This window comes from Heliangelus exortis, chromosome Z (genome assembly GCF_036169615.1).
Source record: "Heliangelus exortis chromosome Z, bHelExo1.hap1, whole genome shotgun sequence".
Lineage (NCBI taxonomy): Eukaryota > Metazoa > Chordata > Aves > Apodiformes > Trochilidae > Heliangelus > Heliangelus exortis.
In genome coordinates, this window is record NC_092454.1 from 39,841,349 (window position 1) to 39,861,204 (window position 19,856).

Consider the following 19,856-nt stretch of genomic DNA (forward strand, 5'->3'; position numbering starts at 1 on the left):
CATTCAAATAATACTGGGAAGGCTTTCTCCTCAAGTTGCCTCCTGAAGGCAGAGGAGGAGCAGAAGGCTCCTCTATGACAAAGTTTACAGTATGTGTTGCTGTAACCTGTCACTCTGCATATCTAGGGCTGTTATATTTACATTTTTCAAGTGCTGGTGAGTTCTTGGAAGGGAAGGCATGTCAATATAGTAGGGAAACTGTAACTGGCTTACAATATCATTGAGATCATAGCACGTATGACAAGAGTTTCATACATGCTAATGCAGCATTTGGAAGTGTCTGAGTTGATGCTGTAGGAGATGCATGGTTTCTCAGGCTCAGCCTGCCTTTGTGCCTATGTGTTAGAGGGCATAAATTGTGTAATGAGGTTGCCAGGCAGCCAGACAGAAGAAGAGGTTCTTTGATAAATCAGTTTTTGTCCCTGGCTAGTGCTACTTTCATCAGAGAGATGGTGTTCAATACTAAGGGGATTTCATGTAGCTAAAAAAGGAAAAGATTGATATACTCCCTGTCATGTTTAAGAAGTCTGAATCTTGCAGGGTAGACCTGGATACTGTTTTAATATAATACAATAGCTAACCTTCCTGAGGTTCTCCGCTATATATTAGAATGTTGTTTTGTGTTCTTCTTCTGCCCAGTAGCACAAATTTCACTTTTGTTAGTATTAGTTCTAATTCAATAATTTTATTTTAAATGACATTCATTAGAATTAGGATTATAGTAGTGTTAGGTTATGCGTACATGAATGATAGTTCTTCTGCCCTCTGTGTATTTAGCTTTCTCAGGGTAGAATCCTACATATTTTCTATTCCCCGAAAGTAGCCTTGTCTACCTTTCTAGCCATTCTGGATACTTGTGGGGTCTGCCTGGTGTTGGAGTCCCTGCTGGTTATGCCCCAGCAGCCTGAAAGGACTGAAAATGAAAAAAAAAAACCAACCAAACAACAACCCAAACCTAAAACTTGCTATCCCTAAATTGTAGGTCGTATACAGGCAGGAAGAACTGTGGCAAAATTATGTTGAGTTGTGTACAAATATGTCCTGATGTGTGTGTGCAGTTTTTTTTCATGGTGCTGCCATAGAAACATTTTTGCAAACTATTTGCTTGTATGTTTTGCTTGTGTGCTTAACATAGTCTCTTGCTCTATTAAATACACCTTTTCCTCTTTGTTTCAGTGTGCAAGGATCCACCCTACAAAGTAGAAGAGTCTGGGTATGCTGGTTTCATTTTACCAATTGAGGTTTACTTCAAAAACAAGGTATGGAATCACATAATTTTCATTAAAAAAAAAAAAAATCACATGGAATTGAGAGTTTTTAAAAGACTCACAGTTCAATCATAAACTCAGTTAAAATAATTTCAAAGCTGTTTTTATCAGTGCTGTTGCTCAACTCAGAATCATTGTAATTTTTAGAAATGTATGATTTTATTTAGTAGATGGCTGAAATTAGGATTACCTGGTAAAGAAGTTGAATATAATTGTTCAGGAGAAGTAATATTCCTACTCAGAAATTGACAGACTTTAAATAAGGCTTAAGGAAGTTCAAGAGCCACTTACAGTTTAAAAAAGGAAACAGATATTGATTGTGTTGATTTAATAATGAACTCAGTGTTATATTTTAGTTTTACAGTTATTTTCAATCTGTTCATGTTTTGATCTTTCAAAACAATTTTTTTGTTTTTTTAAATCTACACACTTAGTCTGAAAAAACATTGTTTTAGACTGCATGTGAACCTTGTTTCTACTCATCATTACCAAGGGGTATACTTTAAAAACAAACCCAGTGCCATCCCATGAAGCTTGCATTATTGCAGTGTCTCAAATTCCAAGTCTAAGTAAATGCTGCGCTAACTATGGGTCTGTTAGATATAGAGATTTCCTTTAATGTATATAACAGGTTCTATATTAACTCAGATTAAAAAAAAAAATTTGGTGGCATAAAGAGCAAAAAGTAGGTATGGTTCAATGTAAGCTACTTTAGTAACTGCAGTATTTTAGGCTTCTTTTGTATGTCATGTGCCTTGTTGGAGCTATTATTGTACTTCACATGTGCTTCTAAAGTATGTGTGTTTGTTTTATATTACCAGCATGCAGTTCACATATTTATTTTAAGCAAGTCACTGTTATGTCTTTAATGTGTTGAATCCTTGGTGAAAAACTAAAACTGAAAGTAAAGAGAAATGTGTAGTAAAAGAACTAGATTTCACTGGGACCCTGGTCACTTAAAACTTGTCTTAAACATGACAACTTTATTAGCTGTGTGTGCCTTCAAGCAGATATTTTGTCATCCACAGAAAGCTTTTTCAAAGTGTGAACTGTCTGGATAATTCTGCAAAGGCACTTACTTTATAAGTTGTAGATTTCAAACAAGGAATTCTGAAATGTTCCCTGTATCAATCTGAAGAGCAGGGCTTAGACTACACTCTTTGCATTTGAAAAAGAAAATAAAACTGCCTCAGAGAGGTAGAGTTCACTTTTTGAGAGTTTGGCTTTTTGGTGTGCTTTTTATCTCTGTCTCCATTAGTGTAACAGCTTTGGTTCGTTCAGGAAATCTGATTATAAACAGCCCATTTTCTTTTAACTCCTCTGTTAGAAGCTGACCTGAGAGATAGGCAGACAAAGTCAGAAGGCAGCGGGGTTGACCACTGAAACATCTCTACAGAAAGCTTCCTGTCCGACATTTATTTTTTTGTTTTCTGCTTACACTTTTTGCTTCCTTTTCTGACTGTGGAGACCTGCAAATCTCAGTTCTCCAGCAGGAGTTGTGTCTTAGGCTTGAGATCAAGAGGGCAGCAGTGAATACAGCTCACCTCACGCTCAAGCAGCATGTGGAATCAGGGAAGTTTGCAAACATCCCTCACCCCTATTTTGGTGTCATGGAATACAACAAGCAGCAGTTGGACTGCAGGTCAGCTAGCTCTTCACACAGCTGCAGCAGGATGTCCTTCCCTGGGATTGGTACAATACAAAGGAAGAGTGGCACAAAAGTTGAGCTGGCATTCCTGAGGCAAATTACTGCTTTTTCCTAGCTCAGCTACACCCCCTTCCCTAAGCCAGTTCACACGTAACCGAGTATAGAAAAAGGAGGTAGAGAGAAGGAGAAAAAGAGTGGAGACCATCAGTTTATTCAGAAGGCAGACAACTTTTCAATTTCTGGTTCAGAAGGTGCCCTAATGAACAGAGAAGGGAGGGGTACAGGAAGCTACTTGAACTGTGAAGAATTGAAGGGTGTCTGTTCTCAGGACTAAACAGAAATTGGAAGTAAATCTAATAGGCATTTTACCCTGGTGACAAATATTCCGAATGTTAAAGAACTAGGGAAACAACAAAGAAACCCCCTCCCAAATCCATCAGCAGTAGGCTATATTTGTTAGTCCTTGAAAAACATTTTTAGAGCAAAATTTTCCAACGGCAGAAAATAGGATGAGGCTCATAAATTGCAGTATGTTCTTCCTTCACTTCACACTGTTTTGGAATAACACCAGTGGTACTGGAGTATAGTAAAATTCTGCTTTGAAATCAGTGGTTATGTTATCTGGCTTTCCACAGAATTCTTTGAAGACCCCCATTTATAATTTCTTATAACTGCTTTTATGGCAAAGCTACTGCTACCAACCATTTGCCTGTAGCAACAAGACAGTCTTCTAAGCAGACTGGGAATAAGTCACTTGCAGTAATTTCTGAGAGAAATCTTACTTTAATCTTTCTAACAGTAAAAAATACCTTCATCCACAGCTGCCTTTGAAAATGGTCCATCAAGAATGTAGGGAACTGCTCTCTTGTGTCTTGAGAAACAGACTACTGCAGGCCTTTTGTTTTAGGTAATTTCAGTTGTTTCTGCCCCAAGCCTAGAGACGAGACAATGAGGATGTCCCTTGGCCATGTTGAAACCTGATTTAACATTCAGTACAACTGAGATTCTGGGCTGTTCTTCACATCCTTGGTATCCTGAATCAAAACTGAATGCTTTTTGATGTGAATTTTTTGAACATCTCCCACTGCACAGAACACATGTTTTATTTACATGCAGTATTCAGTGTGTGATAAGATTTTGCTTTATTTTCTTCTCTTCCTTCATGGTTCCCTTTTACTAAACCTTTTCTTGATTCTGACCTTTCGCTTGTGTTCTGCCAACACAACACACTGTCACTCATTTCGTGCCTTCTGTTTCACATCTGAACCTTTGGAGGTAAGGCTATTTAATAATGCCTTACAAAAAAGCACTTGACTCACACAGTTTGTAGAAGGGTCTGTGTAAATGTGTAACAAAGCATACAAAGTGTCTTTTTTTTTGTATTATGAAGCGAGTTCTATTCAGTGCCACCGGTGTTGTTTTTCAGCCAAGACTTTCTCAGGACGGCAGAGCAATGATGATTTCCATCAATATAAATTTGCCTTTTCTTTCTCTCTCCATATTGTTACAGGGAACATTCAGTCTCATTTTTTACCCGCAGTGGCAGAGAATTTTAGTTGCTTTCAAGCTGTGGTGGGACACTTGAAATCTATCTGGCCACACTTGTTCAAAGGCAATGAAGTATCATTAGTAAATAACCAGACCCCCATACATAGGGGATCAAATAAAATTCGCTGCAGCGTTTTCCTTCTTGCACCTTTCTACAACTCATGAAGAAAACAACATTGGCTATGGCAGCAGAATTTGCATTTACAATTTATTCTGCAGTGTTTTCAGTGCTATCTAGGACTCAGAAGTGTGATGGTGTTGGTGACTGAATTACCTTGTGTCAGCTGAATCATGGTATTTGCCTATGCATATGTCTGTAGCCGGTGCCAAACATGACACAACACTTTCAGTTAAGCCCTGTCAGGACAGTGTGAAGTTCATGCATATTACCATGTGTTCTCATGAGCTGATAGGAGCTTCTCTGATTTGTTCTAGCTCATCTGACACGTGGTAAATGCCATCATGTGTCCAAGAACACAGAGAATGCTTAAAAATGATGTGTTTTTAATTCACAGTCTTTATGTAGTGCTTGTTTTCAACTTGATTAGTATTGGTGCTAGATGTTTCTGTGGTTATTTTCAACCCTCAGGAAGAACCTAAGAAAGTTCGATTTGACTATGACTTATTCCTGCACCTTGAAGGCCACCCACCTGTAAATCACCTCCGCTGTGAAAAGCTCACATTCAACAACCCGACAGAGGAATTCAGAAGAAAGCTGCTAAAGGCAGGAGGGGTGAGTACTGCACCCGTGTCAAAAGCCATCACAATAAAGATGTTGCTTCTTATTGCTGGTGCATGTTTAGTAGAAGAAAAATTGACCTGACAGGGAAATTAAGTGGTTTTTGTGATTAACTTCATGTGAGAGCTCAGTTCTTGTTGTCTTTAAGTGGAATGGGTGAACAAATGAGCAAGTGCCTATCTTTAGTAAACACTTAGCCTTCTCCAAGCAATTCATGTTTACTTCTGCAAAAGCAGAATTTAGACCTTGTACATGAAGCATTGTTTGCTTGATTTTCCAGAGATGAAATACAGGAGGGCTACTGTGATGGGAGGAAGTAATAAGAAAATGACTCTCATTTGAAGGGAAATGGTTCTATTCTAAGCAGAATAAATTTAGTAGTTATAAGGTAGAATAAGGTAGAAACTGTAAGTATAAATAAACCCATTTTAATTTATATAATACATCACACAGTCTGGACCATAAAATTTACCAAGACTTCTTTACATGTTGGTGATATGAATTAACTGATATGAAAAAGCCCAAAGGAAGTTTTTCCACTTGGAGGAGGGAGAGAGCCAAATCTTCAAATTTACACTTTGTCTGTTAGTGGAAACCATTCTGCTGTGTTTCACATAATGGCAGAATCATTTATGCTAGTAAGAACCACCTGGGCTGTATAAAACTGGGCTGTTAAGGACTTCACCTCTCTTTCTGGGGCTGCAAAACCTCCCTGGCTGGAGATGGTGCTGCCTTCATGGGCCCTGGCATCACCATTTCTGGGCTGTCTTCGTGGGGTAAAAGGCTTCTTCTTATCTCCTGCCTGAAACTCTGATGTGTCAGCTTATGCTGCTGCTTCTGGTGCTGCTGGTCTCAGGCGAGGCCAATCAGCTGATAAGGGGGTGGCACCCAGCGCTGGGGAGAGGGATATAAAGGGCTGTGAGGAGTGCGGCAAACAGGAACGGGGCACGGCAGTTCGCGCAGGCAGGGCAAGCAGGAGGGGCACAGCCGCCTCCCAGCTCTCTTGAAGGAGCAATGGTCTCCAAAAAAGCAAAAGCTGTTGCTGTTAAGATGCAGGGTGTGTCCACACAGACAGAACCCCTTAAGAGGGACAGCAAGAGGGATGTAGCTGTTCAAGCCTCTGGCTGTGTAGAGTGTCTGAGCCTCGTGTTAGCAGCAGAGGACAGTGTGAGTGGGGTCTGTGTGCGATGCGAGCAGGTGAATGGCTTGCTGTGCCTGGTGGCAGAGCTCAAGGAGGAGGTAGAGAGACTAAGTATTAGGGACAGTGAAAGGGAAATTGACTGGTGGGTCACACCCTTTCTAACCCAAAAGAAGTCCAGGAGGAGATGGTGAAGCCCTGCCCCTCTTTCCATCAGGCAGTTGGAGCAAACCAGGTGGAGGGGAGGGAATGGAAACAGGTCCCTCATCTAAGAGGCGAAAGAATTCCCTCCCAACCCCCACCATCTCCCCAGGTGCCCTTGGAGGACAGATATGAGGCCCTGGACTCAGAGAATCAGGCAGAGGACAGACAAGAGGAAGATCTGTTTGGAAGGTCTCCTGTTCACCCCCATCTACCAGACGGGTTACAACTACAGCTACAAAGAAAAAAAGAAGGGTAGTTGTAGTTGGTGACTCCCTTCTGAGGGGAAATGAGGGCCCTATATGTTGACCGGACCCATACCACAGGGAGGTCTGCTGCCTTCCTGGTGCCCGGGTGAGAGATATTAGTAGGAGACTCCCCCAGCTAATTCAGCCCTCTGATTATTATCCACTGTTGGTAGTCCAGGCTGGCAGTGATGACATTAATGGAAGAAGTACTAAGACAATTAAAAAGGACTTCAAGGCACTGGGTCATTTAGTTGATGGGACAGGAGCACAGGTGGTGTTCGCCTCAATTCCTGCAGTAGCAGAGATGAATGAGGAGAGGAGTAGGAAAACCTATCATATCAATAGGTGGCTAAGGGATTGGTGCCACCGGAGGAACTTTGGGTTTTTTGACCATGGGCCAAATTTCATCAAACCTAGTCTCTTCAAACCAGATGGGCTCCATCTATCTAGCAAGGGCAAAAGGATTCTAGCCTATAAGTTGGCGGGGCTGATAAGGAGGGCTCTAAACTAGGTTTGAAGGGGGATGGGGTTGAAACCGGGTTCTCCAGAAAGGAGCCCAAGGGTGGACAGCCCTAGTTAAGAGCCAAATCTGCAGCCCAGCTGAAGTGCATGTACACCAATGCACGCAGCTTGGACAACAAACAGGAGGAGCTGGAAGCCATCGTGCAGTAGGAAAGCTATGATGTAGTTGCTATCACAGAAACGTGGTGGGATGACTCCCATGACTGGAGTGCTGCCATGGGTGGCTACAGGCTTTTCAGAAGGGACAGGCAGGGTAGGAGAGCTGGAGGGGCAGCCCTATATGTTAGAGAGTCTCTTGACACTGTAGAAGTTGAAGTCAGTAATGATAAGGTTGAGTGCCTGTGGGTCAGAATCAGGGGGAAGGCCAACAAGGCTGATATCCTGGTGGGAGTCTGTTACAGACCACCCAATCAGGATGATGAGGGTGATGAATTATTCTACAAGCAGCTGGCAGATGTTTCAAAATCCTCAGCCCTTGTTCTCGTGGGTGACTTTAACCTGCCGGACGTCTGCTGGGAACTCCACACAGCAGAGAGGAGGCAGTCTAGGAAATTAATAGAGTGTACAGAGGATAATTTCCTGCTCCAGCTGGTAAATGAGCCTACCAGGGATGAAGCCCCACTAGGCCTCCTGTTCACAGGGAGGGGCTGGTGGGAGATGTGGTGGTCAGTGGACATCTGGGACAGAGTGATCACGAAATAATACAGTTTTCAGTACTTAGGGACACAAGGAGGGTCGTCAATAAAACCTCTACGTTGGACTTCTGGAGGGCAGATTTTGGCCTATTCAGAAGACTGATTCAGAGTATACCCTGGGAAACAGGCCTTGAAAACAAAGGGGTCCAGGAGGGATGGACGTACTTCAAGGAGCAAGTTTTGAAAGCACAGGAGCAGGCTGTCCCAGTGTGCCGAAAGGCAAGCCGGTGGGGAAGACGACTGGTCTGGCTGGACAGGGAGATTTTGAAAGAAATCAGGGTAAAGAAGAGGGCCTACCAATTATGGAAAAAAGGGCTAACTACTCAGGAAGAATTTAGGAATACAGTTAGGTTGTGTAGAAAGAAAATCAGAGAGACAAAGGCACAACTTGAGCTGAATCTCGCCATCTCTGTGAAGGATAACAAAGTCCTGCTGCAGATATATCAATAGCAAAAGGAGGGGCAGAGAAAACCTCTATTCTCTACTGGACATGGACAGGAATATAGTTATCAAAGATGAAGAAAGGGCCGAGGTATTTAACACCTTCGTTGCCTCAGTTTTCAACAGTAAGACAGGTTGTCCTGATGACAGCTGGCTTCTGGAGCTTGTAGAAAGAAACAAGAATCTGGACAGTCCCCCTGTAATCCAGAAGGAAACAATCAGTGATCTATTAAACTGCTTGGATCCCCACAAATCTATGGGACCAGATGGGATCCACCCAAGGGTGATGAGAGAGCTGGCAGAAGAGCTCGCCAAGCCTCTCTCTATCATCTACCAACAGTCCTGGCTCACTGGGGACATCCCAGATGATTGGAAGTTGGCAAATGTCACACCAATCCACAAAAAGGGCTGGAAGGAGGATCCGGGAAGCTACAGGCCCATCAGCCTGACCTCAGTGCCTGGCAGGTTATGGAACAGATCATCCTGGGGGCAATCACACAGCACCTGCAGGATTGGCAAGGGATTAGACCCAGCCAGCATAGGTTTAGGAAGGGCAGGTCCTGTCTGACCAACCTGATCTCCTTTTATGATCGGGTGACCCGCCTGGTGGATGAGGGGAAGGCTGTGGATGGAGTCTACCTGGACTTCAGCAAGGCCTTTGACACTGTCTCCCACAGCATTCTCCTGAAAAAGCTGTCAGCCCACAGCTTGGACAGGGGCACTCTGTGCTGGGTTAGGAACTGGCTGGAGGGCCGGGCCAAGAGAGTCATGGTGAACGGTGCTGATCCAATTGGCGGCCGCTCACCAGTGGTGTCCCCCAGGGATCAGTGTTGGGCCCAGTTCTGTTTAATATCTTTATTGGTGATTTAGATGAAGGGATTGAGTCCATCATCAGCAAATTTGCAGATAACACTAAGTTGGGAGGGAGTGTGGATCAGCTGGAAAGCAGGAGGGCTCTGCAGAGGGACCTGGACAGACTGGAGAGTTGGGCTGATTCCAATGGGATGAGGTTCAACAAGGCCAAGTGCCGGGTCCTGCACTTTGGCCACAACAACCCCATGGGGAGCTCCAGGCTGGGCACAGAGTGGCTGAGAGCAGCCAGGCAGAAAGGGACCTGGGAGTCTGGATTGACAGGAAGCTGAACACGAGCCAGCAGTGTGCCCAGGTAGCCAAGAAGGCCAATGGCATCCTGGGCTGTATCAGGAACAGCGTGGCCAGCAGGTTCAGGGAAGTGATTCTGCCCCTGTACTCAGCCCTGGTGAGGCTGCAGCTTGAGTCCTGTGCCCAGTCCTGGGCCCCTCAGTTCAGGAAGGAGATTGAGGTGCTGGAGCAGGTCCAAAGGAGGGTAACCAGGCTGGTGAAGGGACTCCAGCACAAGTCCTGTGAGGTGAGGCTGAGGGAGCTGGGGCTGTTCAGCCTGGAGAAGAGGAGGCTCAGGGGAGACCTCATCACCCTCTACAATTCCCTGACAGGAGATTGGAGCCAGGGGGAGGTTGATCTCTTTTCCCAGGCAACTCTCAGCAAGACAAGAGGGCACGGTCTCAAGTTGTGCCAGGGGGGGTTTAGGTTGGATATTAGAATTTCTTTATGGAGAGGGTGATCAAGCATTGGAATGGGCTGCCCCAGAAAGTAGTGGATTCTCCAGCCCTGGAGATATTTAAAAAGAGACTGGATGTGGCACTCAGTGCCATGGTCTGGTAACTGCAGCGACAGTGGATCAAGGGTTGGACTTGATGATCTCAGAGGTCATCTTGTATTTTGTGCACTTGTATCAGGTCATTTGTCAAGGGACAAGTTTTACTGGCAAGTGTAACAAATCTAATCGATATGGGGACTTCAAGGGGTGGTGGTAGTGGTTAGGAGGGTGAAAATAAGAAACATCCCTTTTGTTGCTCATTTTCTGCCTTCTAATTTTAGATTTCTTGAGTTAACAAAAGCAAAAATGTTGCCTTGTTGTAAACAATGGAATATGGGATGCTTTGATCAAATTTTTTTCCTGAATGTGGTCATTCTTAAAATATATCACATCATTGCCTTTTGTCTTTGGGAGGCAATAAATTGCTTGCTTTTTTTTTTCTTATCCATTTTCCCAACAATCCTGCCAAGAAATGGGTCCCCTTTTAATGGAGCTCTTGGTGTTTCGGACTTCCCTCTTTAGGCTTCCTGATCTGTGAATTTGCTCAGTTTGGCAGAGGTGTTGTAATAGCATTCCATCTGTCAAGGGACTATATCTCCCAGCATTGAAAGGCCTGTTAACACATTTATGAAATGCTGTATGCTGACTGCTGTAGAAGCCTGGAAAGCTGGGTTTTGCTTCCAGTGTAAGTTGAATAGATAACTAAATCAACCGATGAAACATATACTCAATTGTATCTCCCATGCTATAGGCTGAGAAAAGCAGGATAATAAAGTACAAGACATGCTTTGCACTTTGATGTAAAAAAAAAAAAAAAAAAAAATCTTGCTTGCTTATGTTTGTCTTCAAAAAAACATAAAAGTCACTCAATTTTCTTGACAGGCAGTAACTGAGGCAAAATATAGTTCATATCCTTCGAAATTAATGAGATACCCTACTAATGTAAAATGCTGAGTGGTAGCTTTAAGAAGAGCACTCTTTAAGATGACAGACTTTTGCTTACATGCTTTTAAATAAGGGTGTAAATTACATGATTGCTGTGCAGTTTGAAATCCAGATCTCTCAGTAGTTTTTCTCTACCAAAATTCATGGGATGTGTTGTTCACTGATGAAAAAATACTAAACATGATTCTTTATTTCTTATTTGCATAAACATATGTGTATTACAAATAGTATGTCCTTCTGAAGGGAAAAGTGCAGGCTCACCTGGCACCTGCATGCTGCCATATTCACTATAGACTCAGCTATATGTTTGTCTCTTGCTGCAGGTTCCTTGAATTACACTTGGATGCCCACAACTTCCCTGTCATCTCACACATGCATCTTGTCACATCTAAAATGCAAGCTAGTCATGGGTATTTGCTACAGGCAATGTTGTTTTGTCTTTTAGGCTAAGAACCTATTCTTTTTGTTGTTTTACAATTAAGTGCTAGCAGTTTGTCAATGCGTTCTCACAACTAGCCCTCCCAATGTGCATCCCATCCTTCATGTGCCCAAAAGTCTAACTGATGATCCTGCAGTTCAGTGATACAGAGTATGAGTTAAATCTGGATATTCTGAGCAATTAAACAAGTGAGAAAACAACTGTAGCACATTTTGGCAGTGCTGCTGTGGCCACTTTAATTAAGGTAAACAGGGCATTTGGGGTAGTGCCAGATATGTAGATTCATCTTTGTGGAATATTTCTATTGTAGCATTTTATTTGGGATACCAAAGTGTAAACTTGCAGTTAGCCATCATTAGTAGGAGGTCACCAACTTACTAATTTCTCTTTAGGAATTACTGCTTTAGCCCTTACAAGGAGGATTTGATTTGGCTGCAGGGGTTGTTTTTCTGTAGTCAGGATGACAAATAGGAACCTCTGGTTCAGTCTTACAAAGGCCATATCCAATTTGTGAAGGTCTTTGCAAAAGTTTTTCACCTTCAGAAAACATATTTTATACACTGAACTTACCCTGACCCCCTGAAAAGATTTAGTTGTTCTCACACCTATTGCTACTATTTACCTACTTAAAGTGTATCTTTTTATCATAAATGGGAAATGATTACAGAAGTAGTAAAATATTTTCAAGAGTGTACTAGGTAAATTCAGTCGAACTATTCAGTGTAATTCTTTCTGTTCCATCTATTTGCATGTATATTCTAAATATTTCTTTTAGAAAGGTTTGCTGTGGAAGTGATGCCACTGAGAAAGTGATGCCATAATGCGAAGCTAGCGTGTGTACGGATACAACTGTTGGATATGTTATGATACAAATATGATTCATTTGGTCTTGGTGATCCTAGAGGTCCCTTCCAACCTTTATGACTCAAGGGAATTAGCATTGTATATCATAAGCACCAAAGACACCTTGTATATAGATGATGACTTTTAATTAATCCATTTCTTACCAAGCAAATATTCAAGGTACAGATAGTGAGAGAACTATATAAACATCGTATTCTACAGAGTTCACTCTCTAGACAGAGTACAAAAAGATGCATGAATAGGCACAGTAGGATTGAAGTTTTCATCAAGTAAACTCTAGTTTAGCTCTGATCAGTTGCAACCTCTAAATATGAGCACCTGAGGGAGAAGAGGGGGCACTGTGATTCCTGTGTGTGAATACAGACAGACAGATGACACTGACCAAGAAATTATAGTAATTAAGAAGCAACCTTCAACTTTAATGTAGACTTTGAATATTGACTCCCACTAAAACAATTAATAGATAGGGTCTGATTCCATTGATGTATTTCATGTTATGAGTAGTGCTGGTTCTGTTGGTTTTTTGGTTTTACATGCTTTTTTGGTTTACATGCTTTTTAATTTCAAGAAAAAACTGAAAATTATACCTAATCTGCATATTAAGTGAATAAAAACAAATTCATTTTGAAAATGCTGAATGACATCTACCCAACAGATAAATTGACTTTTGCCTTTGGAAACACAGGCTTGCTTAGCCATTTTAGATTATGACATTGTAGCTAATTTAATTTTGATTCTTGCAGCAAAAAGAAGTGAAAATATTTTCAGCCCACATTGACACAGCTGTTTAATATAGACAGCTTCTTCATAGCTGCCAGTATATAAATAAAAAATGTTTGTATTGTGTAACACTTTTATCTTTTTGGAAGGAGTCTAAAAATCAGTTGTTTAATCAAGGAGTACACAGACTAAATTTAGTAGTGGAATTATCTTTTGTAAAATGAAAAGCCATATAGGTGCTCCTTAGAGGGCAGTTACCACTGTAGACAAAACCAGTAAAATTAATAATATTATTACAAATATATATGGCTCCTAGTGATACGGTTTGAGGTTTCAGATTTAAAGGCTGTGAGGATTAGGTCACTGTTAAGAGTACAAATGATTCTTTTCAGCAACAGAGGTGTCCTTTTTGTAAAACTGATTTGGAAATAAAAGCAGCTCTGCTGCTGTATCAGGAGAAGTCCTTCCCTGAAGAAGACAAATAATCTATTAGTAAGTAAAGAGAGAGTAAAGAGTAAAGAATCATTCTTAAAGGGGCAAATTTTTTACAAAAACAATATGAAGGTAAAAATTCAGGTTTCCCCCCCCCAAATTTTCTTTTGTTATTGCTTTTTCACTCTTCGTGGTTTTACTATTTAATAGTCAAGACATCTTTTCATTTTCCAGGCTTTGAGATGCCTGCATAATTCCTGTTCTATAACCTATGTTCCTAATCCATGTAACAAACATGAAATAGTGGGGATTTCCCTCTTTTCTCTCTCCTGTCTCTTTTCTTGCAATTCTTCTGTTTCTGTTGGAATAGTTGGCTTCTACCCAGAGCCAACCTTAGATATAATGCTGCTCTAGGGAAGGGATTATCTTTAATCTTATGCTTTTCATAATTAAGTAATTGAATTTTCTTAAACTATATATTACTTTGAAGCAAATAACTCAAAAGAATTCTAAATGGCTTTCTATTCTTTTGTGAGTTTTTCAGTTGAAATAGGAGTAATAGTTGTTCAGAACAACTGGATTTTTGTTGTTAGTACTTTCAGCGGTGAATGAACTTGATCTTCACTGTAAAACAAAGTGGGCTGTGGCAGTACAGGACCAGACAAAGTCCATTTGTCTGCTATTTATGCACAACTAGCATAATTCATCTTCAGGGCTGCAGAAATGTAGTAATGGTTCATTTTTCGTGGAATTCTAACAGGTACCTCATAGCTCTTCCTGAAAGTACTGATTGAATTTTTCAGCAGCACATTGTAGGAAAGCTCAGCAACCTCCTCTGAGGCTGCTGAATGAAGCTGTTCTAAATTATCAGCTCAGTCAATGGAACTACAGCAGGTGGCTTGGTGTGGATCTGTTTGAGGCAAGACTATTCCAGCTTCATTGATGGCCTCCTTTCACTCAGGAAAATGAACTAGTAGGAAGCAGAAAACAGCTTGTTGGTAGTAGTTCATTCCCTTGCAGAATCCTTGATGTGCCTTAATAAGGGTATTGTGTTGATGTGGAGCTATTGTAACAGCTCGTGCAGTTTCTGACTGTGTAAATATCTGTGTGGGGTGGTAGGTATACAGTATCTACACATCAAGGGTAGCATTATGTGCATTTACAGAAATTTCCAGTAAGACAAAACCAGCTTACATGTCACATTTTGGGACTGGTCCTCATGCTTTCTGTACTGGGATTTGAAAAGCAAGTTCTGTATTTTGGAAGTGGGTGGTTCTTGTTAGGTGCCTCGGTACTCTAAGCTGTCAAATATGTTGGTAGATAAGTGTTATCTCCAACAGATCAGTTTTCTTTAAGGAGACTTCTGAATCAGTTATTAAAAGGCTATGTACAGATGTTGCAGCTTCATAATTTTCCTAGAATTGCTCGAAAAGGGATAGTGGAAAAGGGTTGCTGATTATGTTAATAAAATTGGTGGTGTATTGTTCCCTGATCTCTTTGTTTAGCAGTGCATAGAATTGCATAAATAAAATGCACGGAAGTTCTTCATTCTGTAGCACTCAGTTGTCTTCAGCAGGACATTGGAATGCCCTTAGAAGGTACCTTCAACTCTGGTACTGTAGAGACTGATCACTTTGGATTGGTCAAGCACGTAAAATCATTCTTACCCAATAATGTCGATACCAGTAGATTTCCTCAGCTATTGTTTGGTTTTTGTTGTTGTTGTTTTTGTTTGCTTGGGTTTGTTTTTTTAAATAAGTTTTTCTTTGCCCTTGCCCAGGAAGCTGTCTTTTCCTTTTTTTATAAAGGTTTAAAGTACAAACTTAAAAGCTGCAGGCTAGTGAAGTGGGTGTTTTGTGAACTGGAGGCAAGATACCAGGTCAATTTGAATGCCTATATGCATAATGCTTTATTGGCACATACAGCAAAAGGAAAAAAAGTCTTTAGGGGTGAGCTGGTGAAAAAAGTAGGGGGGTGGAGAATGGGAGGAGGGAAAAAAAGCTCTTTTACAAATCTTTAACGGTAATGAAAGTAAAAGTTATCTTATGTACACTTGCTCTCCTGCTCTGTGGTAGAATTTATTTACCTTAGTAGATAATACCAGCAGATTCATGTGATATTTGTGTGCTCCAGTGTGATTCCTGGTTTGGGCCAGGATAGAGCTAATTTTTTGTATTGTAATTTTGCTTTCAGCTGAGTCTCTTGTAAGTATTTGTACTTGCTGAAATGAACAACAAATATCTCAGTCAGTGTCTGCTTCTAGGACTGATAACACTCGATGTTGATAGTTATGGGTAGAGACTGGTGTGCAGAGCCAAGGCCTCTGATCAGTCCTGAGGAACATCTTATGCTTCTTAAAGAGGTCACACCTGTAACCCTCTTTTAGGGAGGAGCAGACAAGACAGGTGACCAAAATTGACCAGAGTATTCCATCCCATATGTGTCATACTTGGTATAAATTTGAGGAATAACAAGGGTCAAGCTGTTTCCCTGTGTCCCTCCTCCGCCTCTTCCTGCTTCTTTGGCATCCTGGGAGAATTCCATCCCTTCATCTGCCTGTGGTCCCAATCCATGCCATCCTGAATCTGTGTGTTCCTGCCTCCAGCTCCTGACTGCTGCTGACTCCAGGAGTCCAGCTTGGGACTTTCCCAGGGCTGCTGTTTAACAAAAATTTGTTAATTCTTATTTTGATGTTACTATCTCATCTGTGTGTTTAGCTGAAACTTGTATGGAATGTCATCTTAGTCTTGGTCTAGGAATCCCCCCAGTTACAGTGTAGACCAGAAGAAAGCAAAATTAAGACAGATGGTTTTTTTCTTCTCCATGTTTAGTGATGTATGTTAAGTAGCTGTCCACACTGATTCTCCAGTTTTCCTTTCACAGAGAAAATGAGATTGAGTGTAGCTCCTTCATATCTGACATACATTATTAAAATAACTCTCCAAAGCTGCCCATTAATTGCAGTCTTTGGTTTCACTGGAACATGTAGGCTTTGAAGCAAGACAGGGAAAAACATCAGTGAGCATCTTCATTTTCTTCTGGTTTTGTCCATTCACATCAAGCAGTTATTCCATTAATCAGTTGGTCTTTTCTCTATATCTTGACTGATGTCCTGTGCCGTGGGCGCATCATCTCTCTACCTTCATTAGATTTCAGGCTGGGTTTTTTGAGAGTTCACCTGAACTGACAGAATTTCTGTATGCCATGTGGAGCAGCTCATCAAACCTTTTTTCTTTTCTTCCTCGAATCTCTTCAAACCCAACACTCATGTTTGTATGGTGAAGCTTCTCCTGGATAACACAGGGTGTCTTTGAAAAATATTTAGCTGTGTATCATCTGTGAACTTGCTGAGAGTTCACTTGATCACCCTGAATTATTAATCAAGACACGAAACAGTTTTGGACTATGTCTTGATCCTGGAGGGACACCATTAGTCACTGATTTCTAGCTGGACCCCACACAGCTGAAAAGTACCATCTGAGTCTGATTGTTCTTAGTAACTCTATGCTGACTGCTCTCAGTCGTGTTCTTGTTCCTCCAGTGTCTGAAAGTAGCTTCCAAGGGCATTTTCTCCATATTCTTCCAAGGGACTAAAGTGAGACTTACGGCACTCTTTTTCTCCTTTCTTGGAGGTGAGTGTAACATTTGATTTTCTCTAGTTATCACGAGTTGTCCCTGGTCACCAGAACCTTTTGAAGATAGGGGCTGCCTTGCAATGGTACTTACTAACTCCCTCAGTATACTTGCTTGTATCCAGTCTGGTCTCATGAACTTAAGTATCCTTAAGGATGAAATGGATCCTAACTCAATCCTCCTCTCTGGCACTGACTTGTTGCCATAGGCTCTGTGAAGGATGCTTCAGTGTTTTGAAGGCCTGAGGAAAGAAGATCTCACTAGTGAAAACAGAGGCTAAAAGAACATTGAGTACATAAGCCAAGTTCTTTGTAATGAGGTCTTTTGCCCTATTGAGCTGTGGGCCTGTTTAGCTTTTTTTTTATGGTGTGTCAGTTTTTAGAAGCATCTTTTGTTGTCATTCATATCGTGTAATATTAGCTGTTTCCTAAGAGTCCAAAGAAGTTCTGTTCTCAAGAATTATGAAGTTCCTGCTGACAGTAAAAAGTTAAAATATGTGGAGGGCTGGGGAGCTGTTGATTTTTTTTGTTTATTTTTAAATTGAATTTTAAAGAAAACAACTGAACTTGGATACCTAAAATCATAGAATATCTTGAGTTGGAAGGAATCAGGAAGGAATCAACAAGGATCACTGAGTCCAAATCCCTGCTCTTCACTTGACTACCTAAAACAAAACTATGATTAAGAGTGTCATGCAAACGCTACTTGGACTCTGACAGGCTTGATGCCATCATCACTTCCCTAAGGTGCGTGTTCCATTGACTGATCACCCCCTCTCAGTGAAGAACCTTTTCCTGATATCCAATCTTAACTTCTCCTAACACAGTTTCATTCCTTTTCTTCATCTCCTGTTGCTGGTCACCAGAGAGTGGAGATCAGCACCTCCTCCTCTGCTGCCCCACCATGAGGAGGTTGTATACAGCCATAAGGTCACCCCTCACTTTTCTATTGTCTGAGATGATAAATTCAAGTGACCTCAGCTGGTACTCAGGAGGCTTGCTGAGGCCTTTCATCACCTTGGTCACCCTCTTCTGGACATGCTCTAATAGTGTGGTGTCTTTCTTATGTTGAGGTGTCCCAAACTGCTCACACTTCTCAAGGTGGGTCCATGCCAGTGGAGTGCAGAGCAGGAGAATTACCTCCCTTGATTGGTTTCTTAGTACAGTCTGTTATGTGTTTCCCCTAATTGTGCCTGGGTATTTAACTGTAAAACTATTAACTCTTGGCCATGTTTCTAATGCCTGCCTAGTACCATGTAATCCAGTACACAGAACTGTTTTTTAAAATCCTTTAGAGGTTTTAAACCTTGTAAATAAGTGCATCTAACTCCCTGCTTTTGCCTGACCTTTTACCTTGCATTTTACATGCTTGTTTTTTTCTGATAAAAGGGATTTTGATGAGGACCATATCCTTTTTCTGAAAAGATTGTTCTGTCCTCTTTACAGACTGTAAAGTCTCTGGTCTTAACTGAACTGTCTTACAGCATATATTGTTAATCACACAAAAACTTTGAATCCACAATTGCCATGTTTTGTAGGGTTTATAATGAAATAACAGGCTGCATGATTCAATACACTGACATTTTTAGGATTATCAGTTTGGAGTTGGTTGAGCCTCTTTTTATTTTAGTGAGCTAGACTTTTATACTTCAGGGAGAAAATGGAAGCTTTCAACATTAGGAGAAAAAACCCTTGGCAGAATTTTTTGTTTCTTCATTTCTAATTTCAAAGAAGGGCAAACCCTGAGCCTCCTGACTGTATTTCTCTCCTGCCTGGATATGAATCTTTTTCTCATGAGTGGATGAATAAAACTACTTTGTGTCAATGAAATACCCGCTTAAACTCTATAATGGATAACCTTATATCTGCCTTTTCTGAAAGATTATTTTGTTTTAATGCAATTGGTATTTTCTATGAAGTTTGTGGGTTCAAACATTTTAATTTTAATCTTATGTAACCATCCATTTGACTTAGTCTGTGACAGGAAATAGAGACATACATTTTCTTTGCCTGTCCTACAGGTGTATGGTATGCATATGTGGCTACAGATTTTCCTTGTCCTTGTTGCTGACAATTTAGTAGTTTGTGCCTTCCCTTGGATTCAGTGGGGCTGAATTCAATCAAACCCCTTGGCAAGCTGAGACTGAAAAATATCTATTAGGCTAAAGGAAATCACTCTGTTTCACAATAGCTGGTTGCTGTTGACATTACCGTGATTACAAGAAAAATGCCACTGCTTTTGCCCAGCTGAGAGTTGATATAGTTCTGGCTCCAGGCAGGCTTTAGTTTAGGTGGCTGAGAAATGGGAATGAAGAACTGGGAGAGGGTTTATTATATACCCTGTGTGGAATCTTACTTCACAACATGTTTGGAAACATAAGTACCTTGAAAAGATTTATTTTTTAAATATATGAACCTATGGTCAAGGAAGGAGAACAACTTTGCATTCTTCCTCCATCTTTGGATTCTAGCAGCAGTGTTGAAAGGTAATGCTTAACTTACAGGCAGATACAGGTAATTTATTATGTAGACATATTCCTTAATATTCTCCAGCCTCCCACATGATCTTTTGAATGAAGTTATCTTCAACAAGATTTATTTAGAGTGATGTCTAAATAAAAAAGAAAAAAAAAAGAAACCCTGTAGCAGCAGCTGTAGCAAGCAAGTATCATCTTGACTTGGAGGTGCTAAATGTGTAGTATACAAGTCTACATCCCAGATGTCCCAGTTTTGCATTTCC

General features: G+C 41.1%; 1 protein-coding gene across 1 annotated transcript in view; it reads left to right on the forward strand.

Annotated features, from left to right (window-relative positions):
• MLLT3 (MLLT3 super elongation complex subunit) overlaps positions 1-19,856 on the forward strand; it is a 110,534-nt gene that overhangs the window by 53,597 nt on the left and 37,081 nt on the right. The window contains exons 3-4 of the mRNA XM_071730520.1: positions 1,177-1,259; positions 5,054-5,197. Of these exons, the coding sequence (XP_071586621.1) occupies positions 1,177-1,259; positions 5,054-5,197 (227 nt within the window). The remainder of the gene's footprint in view (positions 1-1,176; positions 1,260-5,053; positions 5,198-19,856) is intronic.